Source organism: Helianthus annuus, chromosome 10 (genome assembly GCF_002127325.2).
Source record: "Helianthus annuus cultivar XRQ/B chromosome 10, HanXRQr2.0-SUNRISE, whole genome shotgun sequence".
Lineage (NCBI taxonomy): Eukaryota > Viridiplantae > Streptophyta > Magnoliopsida > Asterales > Asteraceae > Helianthus > Helianthus annuus.
In genome coordinates this window covers 167914559-167937286 of record NC_035442.2, presented here as the reverse complement: position 1 = coordinate 167937286, position 22728 = coordinate 167914559, and the positions used below count along the sequence as shown (strand labels likewise).

General features: G+C 35.9%; 1 protein-coding gene and 2 long non-coding RNA genes across 4 annotated transcripts; 2 read left to right on the top strand and 1 right to left on the bottom strand.

The window, feature by feature from the left end:
• The first annotated feature begins 32 nt into the window (after positions 1-32).
• Positions 33-1781, top strand: LOC110883419. Its single transcript, XR_002560457.2, has 3 exons — positions 33-184; positions 700-766; positions 1560-1781. It is a non-coding gene; the product is annotated as an uncharacterized LOC110883419 (long non-coding RNA).
• Positions 1782-6900: 5119 nt separating this feature from the next.
• LOC110883420 lies at positions 6901-8655 on the top strand. The gene is made up of 3 exons (XR_002560458.2): positions 6901-7058; positions 7574-7640; positions 8434-8655. It is a non-coding gene; the product is annotated as an uncharacterized LOC110883420 (long non-coding RNA).
• Positions 8656-9696: 1041 nt separating this feature from the next.
• Positions 9697-16887, bottom strand: LOC110886479 (aldehyde dehydrogenase family 7 member B4). 2 transcript variants are annotated; one of them, XM_022134288.2, is made up of 15 exons: positions 16681-16887; positions 16438-16571; positions 15875-15961; positions 15552-15683; positions 14593-14665; positions 14269-14291; positions 14133-14196; positions 13334-13379; positions 13026-13206; positions 11684-11860; positions 11433-11597; positions 10912-11052; positions 10692-10789; positions 10225-10374; positions 9697-9926 (listed from the first exon to the last, which is right to left on the bottom strand). In XM_022134288.2, the coding sequence occupies exons 2-15, from the start codon at positions 16567-16569 to the stop codon at positions 9872-9874; spliced, it is 1524 nt and encodes a 507-aa protein (XP_021989980.1). In that variant the 5' UTR covers positions 16570-16571; positions 16681-16887; the 3' UTR covers positions 9697-9871. The 2 variants fall into 2 exon arrangements, with proteins under 2 accessions (XP_021989980.1, XP_021989979.1); XM_022134287.2 differs by having other exon boundaries at positions 16686-16887.
• Positions 16888-22728: the final 5841 nt, after the last annotated feature.

The following is a 22728-nucleotide window of genomic DNA, read 5'->3' as shown; positions in this document are numbered from 1 at the left end:
ATAGTAACAAAATAAACCAAACCTCCCAAATTGGGAGTCTGGTCGATCAAGAAACAAGCAGGGGGGTGACATCCCCATTTCCAAACCCTAACTCAAGCAAAATCCCTTCAATTGAAGCCCCAAATCAGTTCCAAATCGAGCTCTAATCACATATTAGTAAACACCTCGTTGTAAGGATCAAAAGGTATGTGAAATTCAGTAATTTTGTTACATCACAAATTCTAGGTTAATTGTGAAACATGAGAAAATCAGCTTGATTGTTGATGCATGGCTGAAATTAGAAGGAGTATGAGGTTTAGGATCAAACCCTAGATGATTTCTTGACATAACCTTGTATGATACTTGTAGGGTTACATAATCACCATTGTAGGCGATTAGAGAACTTTAAGAAGCTTGTTTAATGCTGAAATTATAACTCTTGTTTTGCATAATCTGAAAATTTGGAAATAAGTTCTGAAAAGATGATGTCAAGATGCATGCAAAAAAAATTACTATTATAGTGAAATTAGATGTTGAATCGCAAGTCACGAACTTGTTTTTGAATGTAGAAAAATCTGACCCACTAGGTGTTTGTTGAAATGCCTAAGTGAGGATTAAATGTGAAATTTGGATAAAAACGCAGATTTGATAATGGTCCATAATTGATGTGAAAATGGTCATGAAAATGATTCTAAACATGTTAAAAACTGAATTTTCTAGGCAAAGAGTCCGGTTCCTCTAGCGGGCAAGCCGGAGGGGATTCACGAGGAAAAGGCGCGCTCTAAAGGTATGAAATTTATCGTTTCATTACATTATATATATTATTAGCTTTATGCGTTGCTTAAAAGGAAAGAAAGCATGATGACCAAGAATTTCCATTATGTCATGAATTTGGCTATTGCCTTAAACAAGTTATAAACATGAAATTGAGCATCCGTAAGGTGTTTAATCTCAGCACCTAAACGGGTCAAACAAGTTTTGGTAATAAACACGAAGCATGACTTTATTATATTGTGCGAATATTACATGAGGTGTAGGCCGTGTAGCGAACACCATAGACAAATTTAAAAGCCTTGTTCTTATTATAGGAGTTAAGGTTTGAATTGGATGCATGATAATAGAACAAACAATTAACTAGAAGTCTTGTATTTTAGCGTGTAAGTTAGTTCCCGTAAACAAGCTCGATTAAGAAATAGTTGAGTAATGTTATAAACAAAACACAAGTATGAAGTATTAGCCCAGCCGCTTAGCGATTTATGCGAAATTATGCTGTTTCGACTCATAATGAATCAGCAAGAAAACTGCATTTTAAACAAGGGAGTGTTGTGCAGGGTCTACCGTAAATTACGGTAGTACCGTAATTTACGGTGGCCTGCAATTCTTTTACGGTGGATTCCTACTGAGTTACGGTAGGCCCTAAATGTCCAGAAGCCACCGTAATTTACGGTGACACCGTAAATTACGGTGGAGCCCTGTTTGATAAAATTTGTTTTGATCATTTTCTCGAACCAGTGTTCGGACCTGATTCGAATACGTAAATTTCCAAGAGTGATAGTACTAATGCTTGTTTAAAATGTTAGTTCTCAGGTACCCAAGTAAAGGATGAAGATCAAGCAAGCGAGTCGAACCGAACACACACATTTTTAGAACGCTTCCGCATCCGAACTTTTGTTTTAAAAACTATGTAAACTAATGGTAGTTACCGTCTTGAATGTGGTTTGTAACAACAATACATGTATGTTGTGTTTAGTTTTGGGTTTAAATGATGAAAGTTTTTGTTAAGTCGTCATTTTGGCGTTAAATGCATGGTTTTTAGGTTGTTAAATCGGGTAATATAAACTGGGTCTTACAAGTTGGTAATCAGAGCTTAAGGTTGCCAATAAGTGTTCGGTTCAAGCTTGATCAACATCCGGTAAGAGTAATTGCTTAAGTAAAATTTAAGGAGTATAGAAATAATTCACGAACAAATATGCATGGAAAAGAGTGTGTAAACACACTCAAACACAAGAAAAGCATGAAACAAGAATAATAGAATCAAGAGTGTGTAAGCACACTCAAACACAAGAAAAGCATGAAACAAGAATAATAGAATCAAGAGTGTGTAAGCACACTCAAACACAAGAAAGGCATGAAACAAGAATGATTGAGTCAAGTTACGAACTTGATCAAATCAAAACAAGTAAAACATGTATTACAAATGAAATGTTTAACAATGTATGTAAACATTTCAGTATCAAAGATGGCAAGCGGAGGTGATGGTGATGCGGTGCCAAGAGTCACCGAACAAATGAGAATAGTGATTGCCGAAGAGGTTGGAAAGGCGATCGAAAACAGTTTGTCGAACTTCATTGATAAAATCCAAAATACGGTTTTATCAGTGGTAGAAGAGAGAATCAAGAAGCTAGAAGATAATTCAAATCTAGCAAAGGAAAAATCTGGGGAACGAAAACCTTGTTCATACAAGGAATTCATAGCTTGTAAACCACCTATATATAATGGGGAGGTTGATCCAATCGTGTGTCAGCGATGGATAGGCGATATCGAGGGAGTATTCGAGAGAACCCATTGTGATGAGAACGACTACGTAGCTTATGGTACGGGTCAGTTAAGAGGTCAAGCGAAAGACTGGTGGGATAATAAAAAGAAGGAGATTGGAAACGAAGCGGCCAAGGCCATGACGTGGGAGGAGTTTAAGACGCCGTTTCTTAAACACCATAGCCCCAAAGCGGTTATAAACAAGATCAAGGAAGAGTTCATGCAACTCAGACACAAGGGTGAATCCATAGACAAGATCACGGGGATGTTTATGGACAAAATGAAGTTCTGTGACGATCTGATAACGAACGAAGAGCAAAAAGTTTATTACTACCATAATATGCTAAGCGCAGAATATAGGGAGTTCATAACCCCTTCAAAGTATGAGACCCTTACCGAGATTGTCAATGCCGCTCGGGAAAGGGAGATTGAGTTGAAAAAGAGTATAGAGCGGGGTGAACGAAGGGCACAGGACATAAATCCAAGCCCTACCAAGAAAGCAAGAACGAGTGAAACGACGAAGAAATCAGATGCAAAGGGCGGTACACCAAGTTGCAAAATCTGCGGCAAGAATCATAAGGGTGAATGTCGCTTCAAAGACAAGCCTTGTCCTATATGTCGAAAAACGGGACATATGGCTATATCATGCCCGGAAAAAGTGACCGTTTGTTACAACTGTTACCGAACGGGTCACAAAAGATCGGAGTGCCCAGAATTGGCAGGAAAGAAAGAAGGGCAAGACTCAAAAGGTGAAGCCACAAAAGCCAAAGCAAGATCCTTTCAATTGACCGCTGCTGAAGCAAAGGTCGAACCTGACGTGGTCTCAGGTACATTCACTATAAATTCAATTCCCGCACGTGTGTTATTTGATACTGGTGCGAATAAATCCTTTGTTTCATATGGGTTTATTCGACACCCTTCATTTGTTCTAACAAAATTACCTATGCCTTTAGAGGTAGAGATAGGTAATAATAAAAGCTTTATTGTCTGTGATGTATGTGAAAACTGCACGATGAATATTGATGACGAGGAATACACAATAGACTTGATCCCGATGTCGATGGGAGAATTTCAAGTGGTAGTGGGGATGGATTGGCTATCCCGTTACCACGCAAAGGTGGTTTGTTTCCGAAAGGAAATAAAGCTAACGTCTCCTAGCGGAAAACAAGTTACGATATATGGAGAAAAAGGAGGTAAACCAGCGATATGCACAATGCTAGAAGCTCATAAGCTCATGAAACATGGATGCAAGGCCTTTATGGTATATGCAAGCGAAACGGAAAAAGAACTCCTCAAAATTGGGGATGTACCAGTCGTGCGAGATTATGAAGACGTGTTCCCGGAAGAACTACCGGGGATACCGCCAGAACGGGAGGTAGAGTTCGGAATCGAATTGATTCCGGGCGCAAAACCCGTGGCCAAGGCGCCATACCGGCTTGCACCGTCGGAGTTACAAGAATTGATGTCTCAAATTCAGGAATTTCTTGACAAGGGGTTTATCCGACCGAGTGTGTCTCCGTGGGGCGCACCAGTCTTATTCGTGAAGAAGAAGGACGGCAGTATGCGCATGTGTATCGATTACCGAGAGTTAAACAAACTCACGGTGAAGAATCGATACCCGCTCCCAAGAATTGATGATTTATTTGACCAACTACAAGGAGCAAGTTGGTTTTCCAAAATTGATCTCCGATCCGGTTATCACCAATTGAAAGTCAAGGAGGAGGACGTACCCAAGACGGCTTTCCGTACGAGGTACGGGCATTATGAATTCCTCGTAATGCCTTTCGGATTGACCAATGCGCCCGCGGCTTTCATGGACCTCATGAACCGGGTTTGCAAACCCATGCTAGATAAGTCGGTAATTGTATTTATCGACGACATTTTGGTATATTCAAGGAGTGAAGCCGAGCACGTGTGTCATTTGTGGGAAATATTAGACACACTCAGACGAGAGAAGCTGTATGCAAAATTCACGAAGTGTGCTTTCTGGTTACGGGAAGTACAGTTTCTTGGGCATCTCATTAGTGCTGATGGAGTACTAGTAGATCCGTCAAAGATAGAAGCTGTGTCGAAATGGAGCCCTCCAAGAAATCCCTCGGAAATCCGAAGCTTTTTAGGGCTTGCGGGATATTATCGGAGATTCATACAGGATTTCTCCAAAATTACCATTGACCAAATTAACTCGTAAGGAGGAAAAGTTCGTGTGGGGCATTAAGCAAGAGGAAGCTTTCCAAACACTCAAGGAAAAGTTGACCCACGCTCCGGTACTGACCTTACCGGAAGGGACTGAAGACATGGTGGTTTACTCGGACGCTTCTCAATTGGGGCTCGGGTGTGTATTAATGCAACGAGGCAAGGTCATCGCCTATGCCTCTAGGCAATTGAAGATACATGAAAATAAATATCCGGTTCACGACTTAGAATTAGCGGCGGTGGTGTTTGCCTTAAAGATATGGAGACATTACTTGTACGGAGTAAAGTTTACAATCTTTACCGACCATAAAAGTTTGAAATATTTCTTCGACCAGAAGGAATTAAACATGCGGCAAAGACGGTGGTTGGAAACCGTCAAAGACTTCGATTGCGAAATACATTACCACCCCGGTAAGGCCAATGTAGTGGCCGATGCGCTGAGCCGCAAAACAGATTATACCCCGATACGGGTACGATCAATGCAACTGGTTGTGACTTCAAGTTTACTAGAACGAATTCGAGAAGCACAGGATGAAGCTGTAAAGGCGGAGAACTGGAAAAAGGAAAGAATTATCGGTCAAGTTAAAGACCTTGAAGTGGGCAGTCACGGCCTAAAAACTCGTTTTAATAGAATCTGGGTTCCTAACACATGTGGGGTTAAGAAGCTTCTACTTGATGAAGCTCATAAATCCCGTTATTCTATTCACCCGGGAGCGACCAAAATGTATCATGACTTAAAGCAAAACTATTGGTGGCCCGGAATGAAGCGGGACACTGTGAAATACGTGGAAAAGTGTTTGACATGCCTACAAGTCAAGGCGGAACACCAAAAGCCGTATGGTAAACTCCAACCGTTAGAAATTCCGGTTTGGAAATGGGAGCAAATCACGATGGACCTATTGACCAAACTGCCTAAAACAAGTCGTGGTTTTGATGCTATTTGGGTAGTCGTGGATAGGTTAACTAAAAGCGCTCACTTTATTCCCATTCGTGAGACTTATACATCTGAGAAAATGTCGGAGGTTTACACCAATGAAATCATAGCAAGGCATGGGGTACTGATATCCATTGTGTCAGACAGAGATACCCGGTTTACTTCGAAATTCTGGCGTGAATTCCAAGAACAGATGGGAACTAAATTGTTCCTTAGCACTGCTTATCATCCACAAACGGATGGGCAGAGCGAAAGAACAATACAAACATTGGGTGATATGCTGCGAGCTTGCATTATTGATTTTGGGGGTAGTTGGGATGTCCATTTACCCTTGGTCGAATTCGCATATAACAATAGCTATCACGCGAGCATTAAAATGGCCCCGTATGAGCTATTATATGGCAGAAAGTGTCGGACTCCGGTATGTTGGGGAGAAGTGGGTCCGCGGGGGCTAGCACCTGCCGATATAATCCGAACTACAAATGCGAAAATCAACATAGTTCGGGCACACTTGAAAGCGGCTCAAGACCGGCAAAAGGCATATGCGGATAAAAGGAATAGGCCGATTAAATTTCAGGTTGGCGATATGGTCATGCTAAAAGTCTCCCCATGGAAGGGTATTATTAGATTCAGAAAAAGAGGAAAGTTAAGCCCAAGATTTATTGGGCCATTTAGAATCGTTGAACGGGTTGGTAAAGTGGCTTATCGACTTAAATTACCCGAAGAGTTGAGTGGAATTCATAGCACATTCCACGTATCACATCTTCGAAAATGTTTGGCCGACGAAACTGCTCATATCCACTACGACGATATCGAAGTGGATAACAGCCTCAACTATGCAGTAAAACCAATTGCGATTTTAGATCGTAAGGAGAAAAGTTTGAGGAACAAAATGATAACCCAAGTCAAGGTCAAATGGGAGCACAGAAAAGGGTCAGGCACTACTTGGGAATCCGAAGAGGAAATGCGACGTCTCTACCCTACATTATTTGGTACGTAATTCGGTTTCGGGGACGAAACCCTTTTAAGGGGGGTGGACTTGTAACACCCCAAAGACATAAACCCGTGTATTATAAAGTTCAAAGAGTAGATAAACAAGAGTTTACCAACTAGGAATTTAACCTAGTTAAATTCAAAGTCTTGAATTAATGCATGTTATGGTTAAAATAATTAAAACTAGAGAAAATCATAGTTAAAGGGACTAAACTTGTCAAAACTCAAAGTTATGTTACTAATAGTAACAAAATAAACCAAACCTCCCAAATTGGGAGTCTGGTCGATCAAGAAACAAGCAGGGGGCGACATCCCCATTTCCAAACCCTAACTCAAGCAAAATCCCTTCAATTGAAGCCCCAAATCAGTTCCAAATCGAGCTCTAATCACATATTAGTAAACACCTCGTTGTAAGGATCAAAAGGTATGTGAAATTCAGTAATTTTGTTACATCACAAATTCTAGGTTAATTGTGAAACATGAGAAATTCAGCTTGATTGTTGATGCATGGCTGAAATTAGAAGGAGTATGAGGTTTAGGATCAAACCCTAGATGATTTCTTGACATAACCTTGTATGATACTTGTAGGGTTACATAATCACCATTGTAGGCAATTAGAGAACTTTAAGAAGCTTGTTTAATGCTGAAATTATAACTCTTGTTTTGCATAATCTGAAAATTTGGAAATAAGTTCTGAAAAGATGATGTCAAGATGCATGCAAAAAAAATTACTATTATAGTGAAATTAGATGTTGAATCGCAAGTCACGAACTTGTTTTTGAATGTAGAAAAATCTGACCCACTAGGTGTTTGTTGAAATGCCTAAGTGAGGATTAAATGTGAAATTTGGATAAAAACGCAGATTTGATAATGGTCCATAATTGATGTGAAAATGGTCATGAAAATGATTCTAAACATGTTAAAAACTGAATTTTCTAGGCAAAGAGTCCGGTTCCTCTAGCGGGCAAGCCGGAGGGGATTCACGAGTAAAAGGCGCGCTCTAAAGGTATGAAATTTATCGTTTCATTACATTATATATATTATTAGCTTTATGCGTTGCTTAAAAGGAAAGAAAGCATGATGACCAAGAATTTCCATTATGTCATGAATTTGGCTATTGCCTTAAACAAGTTATAAACATGAAATTGAGCATCCGTAAGGTGTTTAATCTCAGCACCTAAACGGGTCAAACAAGTTTTGGTAATAAACACGAAGCATGACTTTATTATATTGTGCGAATATTACATGAGGTGTAGGCCGTGTAGCGAACACCATAGACAAATTTAAAAGCCTTGTTCTTATTATAGGAGTTAAGGTTTGAATTGGATGCATGATAATAGAACAAACAATTAACTAGAAGTCTTGTAATTTAGCGTGTAAGTTAGTTCCCGTAAACAAGCTCGATTAAGAAATAGTTGAGTAATGTTATAAACAAAACACAAGTATGAAGTATTAGCCCAGCCGCTTAGCGATTTATGCGAAATTATGCTGTTTCGACTCATAATGAATCAGCAAGAAAACTGCATTTTAAACAAGGGAGTGTTGTGCAGGGTCTACCGTAAATTACGGTAGTACCGTAATTTACGGTGGCCTGCAATTCTTTTACGGTGGATTCCTACTGAGTTACGGTAGGCCCTAAATGTCCAGAAGCCACCGTAATTTACGGTGACACCGTAAATTACGGTGGAGCCCTGTTTGATAAAATTTGTTTTGATCATTTTCTCGAACCAGTGTTCGGACCTGATTCGAATACGTAAATTTCCAAGAGTGATAGTACTAATGCTTGTTTAAAATGTTAGTTCTCAGGTACCCAAGTAAAGGATGAAGATCAAGCAAGCGAGTCGAACCGAACACACACATTTTTAGAACGCTTCCGCATCCGAACTTTTGTTTTAAAAACTATGTAAACTAATGGTAGTTACCGTCTTGAATGTGGTTTGTAACAACAATACATGTATGTTGTGTTTAGTTTTGGGTTTAAATGATGAAAGTTTTTGTTAAGTCGTCATTTTGGCGTTAAATGCATGGTTTTTAGGTTGTTAAATCGGGTAATATAAACTGGGTCTTACATGAACCTAACCGGTACCGACATCGGTACTAGTATTATCGGAACTAATTCCGGTGTTTTATAATTTTCAATCGATGTAAAACACGTGTTGATATCCTTTTGAGCATACTAAGACTTTATTCGTTATTGTGGTTTTCGATCAATATAAAACACGTGTCGATCCTTTTTAGGTATATCACGACTTTGTTTTGTTTTTTTCTCTTTCAGTTGTTATACCGAATGTCGGTATCGTGCTAGTACCTTAACAAACCGAACCAATACCAACCGATCCCGTCACATCCGGTGGGAAATCCCACTGGTTAGAAATTAAACTATAAATTACAATATAATTTTGCTTGTTTCAAAGTAGTGATGTATAACTTCGCATATGTCAATTCACTTTGAAATTGAGCTGACTTTATATTCACGTATGATTGCAACTTGGTTAAAATTCACATGTGAACTTGGCTAATAATATCAAATGTAATTGTATTTGTAAACTAGTATTAATTCACATTTAAACTTATATCTTAACAATCATTAATTGAAATTTTATTTTCTAATATAACATTCACATGTGAATTAACATCAATGCCCTATGGTTGTTATTGATGTTGTTGTATGTGAATTAACATCAATTAAAATATTTTTTTTTTCGCTCTATGTACACATCATAACAATAATGTTGATAGGTTGAATGTAATTTTAATTTGCTATAAACCATATACCACATATTACATATATAATAACACTAAATATTATAGGATTAAAAAAGTTCAAAAAAAAAAAACAAGGTCTTGTTGTGTACTTCCTCTCATTCTCATTTCCCATGAACCTGAATGTTTTGTTGGGTTTAAAAGTATGTATATGATGTTATTAGATATGTGGTTCCAATATTTACGCTTCATAATCATATACCATACATTCCACACCTACATGGCTACATATCCACGACATTTGTACAAACTTAAACCATCCAATTTTAATCATAGTCGCACCATATATGAAACACATGTATGGATGAAATTATTATGTAATTAGCCATCACTATATGCTCCAAACGAGTGAAAGTGAAGTGCTTTTATTTAATCATTTCAAAGTATTGCAGGTTACAAGCAGTTAAATGCAAATACCAAGCCACCACCGATGCGATGCTTGAAACAACTTGTACCGAAGATGACACTAATCAACTAGCCGAAGTTGATCCCTTGTGCAAGTGGTAGTTCGCTCCCGTAGTTTATTGTACTGATAATCAACATGCAAATATAATTTAATGATATATGTATGCAATCATAGGTGTCAAATTCGATCCATTTATTAATTCATGTTATATTTTATATATAACATGTAAACCAAAATTATAGATTTTAAAATAAAAACATGTTTGCTCAAAATATGCATACCTGTTCAAAAACTTAGATTTTTGTTGAAATAATATCGTGTCTTGTTATTATTTTTGTGACCAACTTACTATTTGTAAGATAAATAAAGATTTGTATACTCATTTTGTCACATAAGGAATCAAGAATATAGTGAAACATACCAAGTTGACCGTCTCATATACTGTTTCCAAGAGTCGCTTCCTGCTTCACGACCACCCCCGGTACCCTTTTCACCACCAAAAGCACCACCGATTTCAGCACCATTAGTTGGTATATTTACATTAACAATACCACAGTCACTTCCTTTTGGCCTACCATTAAAAAAAAACATAAGTTTAGATACAAAAATTTAGTTGCTGCGTTGTTAAGACACGATTAGACCTGTTTGACTGAAAAATACACCCTTTGACTTTTTTATTTTTTAAAATAATTAAAATTACAATGTTAGAATCTATCATTTATTCATCTTTGTACATAAAACATAAAACTGTTTTATAAACATGAGGTAGAAAGTAGTTAAACGAGTCATAATCATGTTTGAAACTCATGTTGTGCGCGCCGTCAGAAACCTGTTAAACCTGTTAAGACACGATTTGCCAGCCTTAGCTGCGTATCAAATGTCACTCACCCGATCCATTTAAAGATAACCTCAGGCGAGCGTGTGAATACAGAACTAGACAATCCTTGAGGCACCGAGTTGTTTATTTCAACAGCTTCTTCAAAAGTCTGTACAACAAGACATGAAGAACTTCTTATATTAAATGCATCTATAGATATACATACAAATGACGGTGTAAGTATATTCATGAAATACTGTACAAGAATTTGCTTCAAAAGTCAAAACTCACCTTGAATTTCAAGACATATAGGACAGGACCAAAGAGTTCTTCTTTCACAACATCAGCACTCGGTGAAATTTCAACTATTGTAGGCTGTACAAAGTTTCCTTCAGATTCTATAACTGAACCACCTGTGAGGATTTTCCCTCCCTGCAAAATGCCAATTAACGAAGCAAACTATCAAGAAAAACACAGACTTAAAAAAAAAAAAAAAAAAAAAAAAATTCTAGTGTAAAATATTGGATTTTTTTGTAGTGTAATTTAGTCCATTAAATATGATTACACAGCCTATTACCATAAAAAATGATCCAGATCTTTACATAAAGCCATGGGCGACTTCTAACGGGTTCAACCCGTTGCCAAATAAGATTTAATTTTACCTGCTAGTATAAAAATACCCCGAAATGACCCTTTTTCACATATATTGATTGGAATTGTTCCTCTCTTACCACACAGAACCAAGTGAAAGCGAAACACGAAATCTGATTTCGTTATGCAAATTATCTTTGAGCAAACTTAAATAATCATACCTGCGATTTAATAACTTTTATTCCATTCTCAAAGTTCTCCCTTGATGCTCGAGTGTGCAAAGGTCCAAGCAATGTACCTTTCTCTAACGGGTCCCCGATTTTGACTTGTTTATATGCTTCCAGCAGTTGATCAACAACAGAGTCGTAAACTTTTTCATGAACAAGCTGAAATTTAAAAAAAAAAAACAAACACATAATTAGGATTAAAACGCCATTAATTTAAAAAAAATTATGTTGATAATAAAGCTTACCAGTCTACGACATGTTGTGCAGCGTTGGCCAGCTGTACCAACAGCAGCAAACAAGACAGAACGAACAGCGAGTTTAATGTCGGCATCATCCATGACTATGAGAGCATTGTTACCACTTAACTCAAGCAGGCATTTACCAAACCGTTGACTCACAGTCTGTTGAACGGAGAGACCTACCTGCACGTGCCATGTGTTAAACAATAGTAATTTTGAGAAATAAACACCAACTTTCACACAGTCACACATATATACTCTTAAATAGCAAAGTCGGTGGGACCCCACGGGCTTTGCTATCCCCTCCATTTTGCAAATTAGCACTTTTAGCCCCTGCTCCATTTTACAAGTTTTACAAACTAACCCCTTCAGTTTCTAATGTTCCAACTTTACCCTTGTAGTTACAAACTTAATTTTTCTTCAATAACTTTCGTTGGCTGATTTCTTTTTTCAAAAACTAATTTGTCACTATGTCTAAAAACTTTGTAAAATATCATTTTGACCCCTTGAGTTTCTAAAGTTTCGAGTTTATTCCTTTACTTTAAAAATACTATTTTTTACGTCCGTATTTTTATGTATGTGTGGGTATAATTCAAGTTGTTCTACGTTTCGACGCAAACTTTTTTTTGGAAACGAATCAGGTTAATATAATACGTTTTCGTACTTATTTTATATACGTTTCTGGTCAGCCTACATCTTGACGTAGATTTTGCTCCAAACCGAGTGGGGTCAAATATAACACATTTTCATTCAACGGTGTAAATTAAAGTTACTCTATGTTTCGACCCCGCCGCAACACGTAAAATTAATATTATATTATATTATATATTACACCTCCCAACTTTGGTTCTTTCACTTTGCAAAACACTCATGTTTACCCAATGTGTTTTCGTTTGTCATTTTGTGGTTTTTTTTTCTTTTTCAAAAGATTTAATTTAATAAACCTTTTTTATTACACATGTCAGTTTTTCCTTTATACACGTTTTATTCTTTTTTTTGTACTTTTCCTATGTATGAGTTGGGTCACATACATTGTGATTGTACGGTATAAATTCGATTTACTTTACGTTTTGATCCAACCCCAATGCTTATATATGTTGCATTGAGTTAAAAAGAATACGTTGTTGAAACACACGTTTTTCATATGGTTAACACAACACATAACGCTTGGACTAATCCATTCGATGTTTGCAATGGGCGTTCGGCGCATCACCTGCGGGTCATATTACTAGTATTGTCTGATAGACATTCAAAACACATAAGAATTGTTATTTATACATTACATAAAACACATGATTCTGGACTTTTTTAACAAAAGTATTATATAAAGAATAGGTGAATAAGGTACCTTTGAACTCCCGGTGAAGGAAACCAAAGGTATGCGCGTATCTTTTGCTATCGCTTGACCGATTTCCGCACCCCCACAAAACGAGGTGAAAATAGCAGCTGGTAAATTGTTCTTTTCTAGCACTTCTCCAACTAATTTGGTCATAGCAATTGTTATTAAAGGTGTAGTTGGAGCACCTTTCCTGCAATCAAAAATGTTCTTTTTAAGGACATAGAAGATACAATTAGATGATAATAATGTCATTTTTTGTCATAATTATTATTTTGCCTCAATTTGTTTCTAAAAGAAAGTTTATGGTAAAGACTTACCAAACAACACAATTTCCGCAGACTAAAGCAATGCATGCATTCCATCCTACACAACACCAATTGAATAAATGATAAGATAAAAGGGAAAATTCAGTTGTGTCAAAACTGTATGTTTTGTTATTTACTTATGTCAACAAGTAAGAAGGTTAAATCAAAATGTCTTGTTATAAACTTATGAGTTAACTTTCATTTTGCTCCCTGTGATTTGGTCATTTTAACGGTTTTGCCCCAATAGTTTAAAAATAGTCATTTTCCTCCCTGCTTTTTGTAACTTATCGTCATTTTGCTCCCCACCTCTAACTCCATCCAAAAAATCCATTAACTAGAAGGGTATTTTGGTAATTTTATAGATAAAAGCAAGGGCATGTAAGTCTTTTCACCTAAATAAACCTATAACTTGTTTATTTACATGTATATAAGTAATTCTTTTCTGATCCCTCATCTTTCCAACCACTCTTTCTACCGGCCACCACCATCCACAACCATGCACCACCACCTGCAACTACCACCTGCCAACCACGACTACCGCGACTTTTAACTAAACGTTTTAATTGAGTTAGAGACGGGGAGTAAACTACCGAAATACCCCTACTTTTAATTGAATGTTTTAACTGAGTTAGAGCCAGGGAGCAAACTGACGACAAACTCGAAAGATCAAGGAGAAAAATGGCTATTTTTAAACTATTGGAGCAAAACCGTTAAAATGAACAAACCATAGGGAGCAAAACGAAAGTTAACTCTAAACTTATATTTAGCTTGAAATTTATTCATCGATATTAGTAAGTGCTATAATGCTCACCAAGAACAGCACAAGGAAAATTGAAGGCTGTAATGACACCAACTACTCCAAGAGGATTCCACATCTGCATATGGTTGACAATATACAAGTTTAATTAATGCATAAGCATCTGTTGCATTAAAATGATTAGACGTACCTCGAGCATCATATGATTTGGACCTGTCAAAACCAACCAGAATTATCAAACAGGAAAATTTACTATATAAGAATTGAACTAAAAATCTTAACAAATCGATTTAAGAGGTTGCATTAAAATACGCTTTGTCTAATTTTCACTCCATTTGACCGATTCAACTCGCTCCATATCTAACTAAGTATTTAAATTTCACCCATTGGAATAAGATATTAAATTGACCCGCTTTTAGGAAATTGCCACCTTTACCATCGAATAAAAATGAAGGATGATTTTTTTTTGTTTCTGAAAATTTGCAAGGAATAAAGGAACTAGAAAAAGTCTCACGTTCAGATGGTATGACTGATCCATTTAATTGCCGGCTTAACCCAACAGCAAAGTCACACATATCAATAACTTCCTGCCATTTAAAAAAATAACAAACGCTTCATAATTAGCTTTTGTAAGTCAAAATTTGAGAACAGATCACAAAGTGACCCAAAGAAGCTATACAAAGTGGAACATGCATTGGTTCATGGAAATATCTCACATAGGCAGGTTCCTAGAAGGGTAACACACCCTGTTGCATCCTATTGTTTGCATGCCAAAATTTTATCATTCATACATTCTTGGTTTTAAAATGTGCGCATCGGGAGCGCATAATGCGCGATGCGCTGATGATATCGCATCAACTGCGATTTCATGATGCGACTGATGTGTGATGTGGTCTGATGCGACGCATTATGCAGTTGACCGATATTTCAACAAATAAGACCACCGATTGCAATGGGTCTGAGTTTTCCAAATCTGATTGAACAAATCTGACCATTGATAGAGCAATGAGTTTGAGTATTTGAACAAACTAGACCATCGACTGAACAAGATGATGAGAATGTCTTATGTTTTAGTGTTTATAAGTTGACAATTTAAATTAAAAATTACTATCTATAAATAATTTTTTAGTATCTGTTTAATAACTAAGCCTCGCATACGTGATGCGCGCGCATCGCACATCGGCTTTTGGGATCAAAACGCATCGGAGTGCCACACCCTTTTTAAAACCAAGTTCATAATAAACTATTAGTTTTTCATATATATACAGATTGCTTCATATGCATTTAAAAATTATCCTTGGAACAATTTCATAGATGCAAAGAACTGATGTACATCACTCATTTGGTCATTTAATAAAATGTGATGACTTATTGGCCTCCAAAACTGGTTGATGTTGAATCAATAAGACTGTAAGATGAACACATATAGATAATCTAAGCTAATGCAAGTTAAAACAATGCTAAAATACATACTTGAACTTCTCCTATTCCTTCTGGAAGAATCTTTCCCATCTCAAGCGATAAAAGCCGACCAAGGTACTCAAGCTTGGCTCTCAATGCATCACCAATCTGTCTAACAATCTCACCTCGCTTTGGTGCAGGAAGCTGAGAAAAAACAAATAAAATAACAATTACACAGCTTCTATAAAGAGATTATGGATCATTCTTATCATACCCATTCTAAAACAATAACAGTAAACTAAATTTTGTCAACGTTAGAATCACAACTTGTAATATTAGGCAATGTCAAAGAAAGACATCAACAAGAAACTGTACTCATGAGAACTTTCACTTACTTGCATCCAAATCTTCGAGGCTTCAAAACAAGCCTTCATGCCCTCCTCATAATCTTGAGGCGAAGCTTCTACCACTTCAGCAATGGGCTGGATTAACAAGATAGCAAACAATTACTTCTCCAAACTTGTCAATCAAACACAAACCTTGAACTGATAACACCAATACAACACTAAGAAATAAGAATCTTGGTAGTACATTTCCGGTTACAATTCAAATAAACCGAAGCTGACTGAAGCAATCAAGTGATCTACAACTACAGTTCATATTGCAAAAAAAAAAAAAAAAAAAAAAGTTACCAAAATAAGAATCTATTCTAGTGTAAAATTAGCAAACCCTAGATATTTGCAGATCACTGTACTCTTTTCAGTTTAAACGGAAAATAAGCTCTATATTAGACCTAGTGATGCAATTAACAAATTAGCATAGAAAAATCTGTTAAATCTCACCAGAAATTAAGAATCCTAATTTTAGTTATTAAATTCAATCGGATCATCCAAAAGTTAGAATAAATTGAAGAAAAAAAGGTAACCTAAAGATTGATATAGAATAGAAACTGGACTACCTTGTTGTTAGCAGGATTAACAGAGGATACAACGGAACCACTTCCTTTCCAGACGCCGTTTACAAAACATCCGGAGTTTCGAGGCTGGATACCGATTTCCGTCAAGAACTCGTACTCTTTAGCGAAACTCATATCTGCACAAAACAACAGTAGGTACACATATACATCAAATCAGGAAATGAACAAAATGAAAGAAGTAAATTGTTGATTAATTGGAGAGTGTGTTGCGAGAGTGTCGATTGCCTTACCTATAAGGTTGTTGGAGATGAGATGATTTGGGGGAGAAACAGCAATGGTGAAATGAGTAGGCTGTTTGTTAGTTTGTTGAGTATTAATTAATTGGAGAGGAAGGAGAGACGTGTTGTGTTAGCGGAGAAGGGTGTGATACGACAAAAGGGAGAGATGATTTGGCACGGAAGCCTTGGATGGATTGGGATGAATACGGTTTTTGAGCTGGACGCCATGTCACATTTGATGATAGTCACCACTCACTAGAGACTGAGGGAAGGCTATTAAGCGGATTTTATTTCACCGTACTTTCTAGATTGTCTGGGTAAAGTGCAAATTTTTACCCTATAGTTTGATCTAGATTGCCTGATAAAATCGTACTTTTCCGTTTATGTCGGATGAAAGCCTGAGGTGGGTAATCTGTCACACCCTGCCATAGAGTGCTAGTCAATTGTTAGGTTGACTGTTACTTTTAAGGGTATGAAAGTCATTTCACCGATGAATCTTATGGGCCACACCTTAGGAGCATTTTTATATTCTCCCCTTCACATTCACATTCACATTCTGACACGCTCAAATTACTCACACACTCATCTTCTTCCTCTAACTATGTTCACACACACCACCGTCGGATCAATGGAGTTCAATGTGCAAATGGAGAATGAATCGATCATAGGTACGGTTACCCAACCTCGATTTCACTTTCTTAGTACTGAAATCATGTCGTTTACACACTTGATTAAGCTCTCTTTCCCTTTCCTTGTACAATGTAGCCGGATTGCAGGGGTCGGAAACCCAGAACCACTACACGGTGGTGCGGGTCACGGTTGTTTTGAGGTGGTTGAATGATTTCGCGTTCAACCTTTGTGTCGTTTTCTCGTCGTCACCACCTGATCACCACTACCATCCCCAGTCTACCCTCACCACCACCATCACATAACCGCCTTCACCAACACTAGAGTGGTTCTACTCTTTTGATTATGGTTAAGTATTGGGTACTAAGGTTTGATATGTATAATTTTTGCAACATTAGATTTGGTACTATGTGGTCACGACACGATCGGTTTGACATAGGTTTGTTCATGTTGCAGGTGGAGACACAATCGGTTTGACATATTAAAGTCAATTTTTTTTGAAATTATGTTAAATTTGTTGACTAATTAAAGTCAAACCGGGTGTTTTTAATTTCCATTTTGGAGGGAGTTAAATATAATGATAGTGTAGAAACCACGTGATGGCATAATGAAATAGTAAAGGGGTAAGATTGTCTTTTCACATGGGTTTTAGACAACTAATAATAGTGTTGTGGCAGGGTGTGATGGATTACCCTCCTCAGGGTCTCATCTGGAAAAAATGGAAGATAGGGTTTCATCATGCCAAACCACAAGGTGACAAATTGCACTTCAATCATACATTAATTTAGATGAATAAAACATATATATTGTAATTTTAGTCCATGTGATTTGATCATGTTTTTTTTTTGTTTGGTTCAAAATTAATATTTTTATATCATCCGTATCTTTGGATCTTTGAGGTTTACAAATGTTGGTCATTTTCGCCCAACCCCCTAATCCCATTTAACAGTGTTAGTTAAGTCACAGGTATTTTGTTCACTTGACGTTTTTTTCAATTTTCATCCACCCATTTAACAATTCAAGTCCAGTGGTATTATTGTCTTTTTCACACAAACTTAACAGAGGAATGGAATGTCAATAGAGTGGTGGACTAGAAATGTTAGAATTTACAAACTATTGGATCGTAAATGTAATTTTTAAACTACTAGACTGAAAGTGTTAAAATCAACAAACCAAAAGGACGAAAAGTGAGGTTTACTCTTTTTTTTTATAAATCTATCATATCTAATAAATGAAGAACTTGGGTTGCCAAGTGGCACCCTTGACAATCTATTATTTTGGAGGGAAAGTTTTCTACCACATTGATATTTATTATTTAAATAATCTAATTCTTTAATTTCTTTAAATATGTAAACATGTAAACAAAATAATAGATATAAATTACGTAAATGTTCCCATATCTATACTATATAATAAAAGAAACCAATGAAGGGACACTTGTCATTATTCTAGACCATCCTTAATTATAGATAATAATTATTTAATTTGAATTATTAAATATTAATTAAATTAATATAAATCTTATCAATTTAAATTATTAGCATAAATTTAATTTAAAATCGTAAAGTTTTTAGGCCCATTTGAATAAGCTCAACATAAATCTATTTTATTAATTTAGAAATTATTACTGTTTATTTATTTTAGCATTATTTTTTAGGTTTTTCTATATTTCGTGTATTTGATCTGATTTCTTTATGAATTAGGTTATTTTTATATTTTATATTTCGTGTATTTGATTTCTTTATGGTTTTATTAGGTTATATCTTTTTTTAAAGTTATATACCAAATAATAAAAAGTTATATTTTTAAAAAACCTTGTGTATTCACGGGTGGAAGAAATGTAATTTTATATACTAAATAATAGAAAAGTTATATCTTTATTGTTAACTATGAGAAATTATATTAAACAACTTATTAATCAAACCAAAAATTTAAAAAAAGTATTAACCTAATCTAAAAATATACATGGTTTTTAAAAATATAACTTTGAGTAAACTGCCAAAATGGTACCTGAGATTTGGTCATTTTTGCCACTTTAGTCCAAAACTTAAACCTTGTGAATCTGGGTTCCTGTGGTTTCAATTTTGTTGTCATTTTCATCCAAAATCAAAAGCTGGTCAGATTTTTCAGTTAACATTCAGCTTTTTAGTCTTTTTTCTCCCTTTTAATGAAGGTCAAAATGGTCAAAATTTTTTAATGTGTTATAATAAAACGTTAAAAGACCCGTATACGGGATATCTTCTATAATTTTTTTTATTATTTGCTTTATAAAATTAAATTTACCTAATCTAAAAATACACATGGTTTTTAAAGATATAATTTTTTTATCATTTGCTATATAAAATTAGATTTATTCAACCCGTACAATACACGGAGTTTTTATTAAAATATAACTTTTTTATTATTTAGTATATAAAATTACATTTCTTCCACCCGTGAATACACAAGGTTTTTTAAAAAATAACTTTTTATTATTGTTATATACAATTACATTTATTCAAACCACACAATACACGAGATTCTTAAAGATATAACTTTTTTATAAATTTATTGTTTTTTAGTTAGTATATAAAATTAAATTTATTATAGATATAACTTTTTATTATTAGATATATAAAATTAGATTTATTCAATTCGTACAATACACGGGGTTTTTTAAGGGTATATATTTTTTATTATTTAGTACAGAAAATTATATTTATTCAAACCGTGTAATGCGCATATTTTTAAAGATGTAATTTTTTTATTATTTGGTATATAAAATTACATTTATTCAACCCGTGTTATAAATGAGGTTTTTTAAATATGTATTATTTTATTATTTGGTAAACAATTGTACATTTATTATGTAATACACGTGGTTTTAAAGATATAACCTTTTTATTTGGTATATATAATTACATTTATTCAACCCGTACAATATGGTTTTCTTATAAATATAACTTTTTATTATTTAATATATAAAATTATATTTATTCAACCCGTATGGGTTTTTAAAGATATATTGTTTTATTATTTAGTATATAAAATTTATTTATTCAACCCCGTGTGATACACGGGGTTATAACCTAATATTCTATTATTCTCAATTAACTTTCCCTTATGCTTCTTAATAGGAGAGTTCGGTAGTTTCATGAACAACAATTTGTTATTCAAATTTTGTTTTTCTACTTGGTTCAAATTAAGAATACTCCTATTTGATGTTTGTTTTAGGGGTGATTGAGATTCCTTGTGCATCTTTTACTTCCCAAACACCCCTCTCTTACGTGCTCTTTTAGTTTGTAATGTTAAAGTGTCTGTTTTGGTTATTATTATTTGTGGAAATAAAAAGTGTTGTTCAACAAACAAGGCATCAAAGCTTACGAGACTTCTTAAGATGCTAAGGAGCTATAGCCAGCCGATTTCGTGTAGTACCTGCACTTAATCTTTTTGGGAAAATACGTCAGTTTACACTGGTAAATATATTCAACCGAAATTTTTGTAAAATGTTTATTAAAAATTGATTTGAATGCACAAGGCACAAACTCTTTTATAACTTGGGAGAATTATTTAATATCATAATCTTGTGAACGAATTACATGCTCCTTCTTTGCGTTCAGTAGCCCGGATCTAGTCCGAGTTAAAGATCAATAGACACACCACTTTGCGTAAAACCGAGGTGGGTAAACCAACGGTTACGTCTTTTATTAATATAGACATAATGCCGGGTGTACGCCTACACCCGGATGTCGAGGTCGTGGCCATTTCGTAAAATGATGCCTAGGATATCCGGGACATGGTCATTAACCCCCCAAAGGCTTTTAAGTAACAAGACTGTTTAAACGAGCCGATCAAATTATTCAATTAACCACCAAACGATGGAAGATTTGATGCTCGATCAAGCGGTATTTTATATATACCGTAACCCAAGCCCGTATAATGGAAAATAAGTTAAAAGTATTTACCTTTGCAAGTATAGTCCTTAATTGATTAAATCACAGATATCTTTTACTGGGCTCCTATTCTGGAAAGAAGGTTTTAAAATAACCTATTAGAATCCTAACGGGTCTTATATTAGCCGTAGCCTAGACCAGTCAGTTTCAAGGGATAGATACGGTTTAATCGCGTGAAAGGCGAAAACCGGGAATGGAATGTGATTCTGACCCAACAAGTTTGAAGGCTTGTTTTATATGGGTTTAATATTCACACTCTGGATTTTGGGGTCAAAACAATATGGTTTGACCCGTATCGGCTAATTTATGTAAACTAGTTACCTAAGCCGAACCGTGCGCGCGAAAGGCGCAACGGGTAACCGTAAGAGTCCTATACTTGTTTCCTAAGTCAATATGCCTTAAAGAGGTTGTGGTATCAGTAGGATACCTTCCGTGATGCCCGTAACGAGTTTAAGTTTATTATACGCCCCGTAGGGGTTTTCCGGTCATTTTTAGGACTTTTAAAGAGCTTTCTGAGTTCTACAGGAAATCTGAGTTTCCCGTGCAGTTTATAAAGTCTAAAATACTTTATTTATTATTTAAAATCAGTAGCAACTGGAATCGGGTCAAAAGACCTTGTAGAACTCAAGTTTTGGCCGAAAAGGGTATATTCGGTATTTACCGAACCGTAGCCATAACCGCAGGTTAAAATTAATTAAAAATCTTTAAAAATCCCAAAATATTATTTTACAACTGTGAGTAAAGGGGGAACCCTTTTAGAGGTTTATTACCCACATAAATACCAACACATAACTACTTTTGATTCGACAATTCACTGGACCATTCGTGATTTATCGCAAAGTCAATCGTTAGTTACGACGGATTGACTTTTAGGCTAAACTAAGCAAAAACAAAGCCATAGAAGGTTTGGCATACTTACAGAGACTTGTGCACGACTTAGGAATGTTAGAAGAAAGCTTGTGAGCTTCAGGAATGATCAGAAGATGTGTTTTGAGGTGTAGTGAACTTATGCATAATGTAGGCCTATTTATAGTGAAAGAATGGCCTTTAGATCATTACAACTCAGGCTACAAGTGAGTATGGATGTTCAGCAGGTGGCCCTTGATGCTAGGAGGCAAGTAGGGGGCACCCATGCTTCACTTATTGCACTTTTGATCGTTCACAACTTCAAACAACAAGTCTGTCCAAAGTTTCTGCATCTGGGTGGTTCACGCGGCCCGCATGGAAGATCAGGCATCCTTGTACGCGGGTCGCCTGAGTTCTCATAACAGAACGCGTAATGGCAGAAGGCTCGCGGCCCGCATCAACTTACTCATGACCTTTACGCGGCCCGCGTTAGGTCTAAATTTCTGGATTTTTGAATCTTTTATAATCATTGCCTAAATCTTTGTAATTAAAAACGAAATCTTTGGTAATTAATAACCTGACCTTTCGGGTTTGAAGTGGTAACTTTGCGATTTGGCCCTCGATTATTTACTACTAAGGGCCTCGTGTTA

Excerpts from the sequence above, each read along its gene's own strand:
- LOC110886479 (XM_022134288.2), bottom strand. The coding sequence starts at position 16,569 with ATGAGTTTCGCTAAAGAGTACGAGTTCTTGACGGAAATCGGTATCCAG. Across the intron at positions 11,861-13,025 it reads CCTTCACCGGGAGTTCAAAG|GTAGGTCTCTCCGTTCAACA; the intron begins GTACCTTATTCA and ends TGGCACGTGCAG. Across the intron at positions 10,375-10,691 it reads GTTATCTTTAAATGGATCGG|GCCAAAAGGAAGTGACTGTG; the intron begins GTGAGTGACATT and ends TTTTAATGGTAG.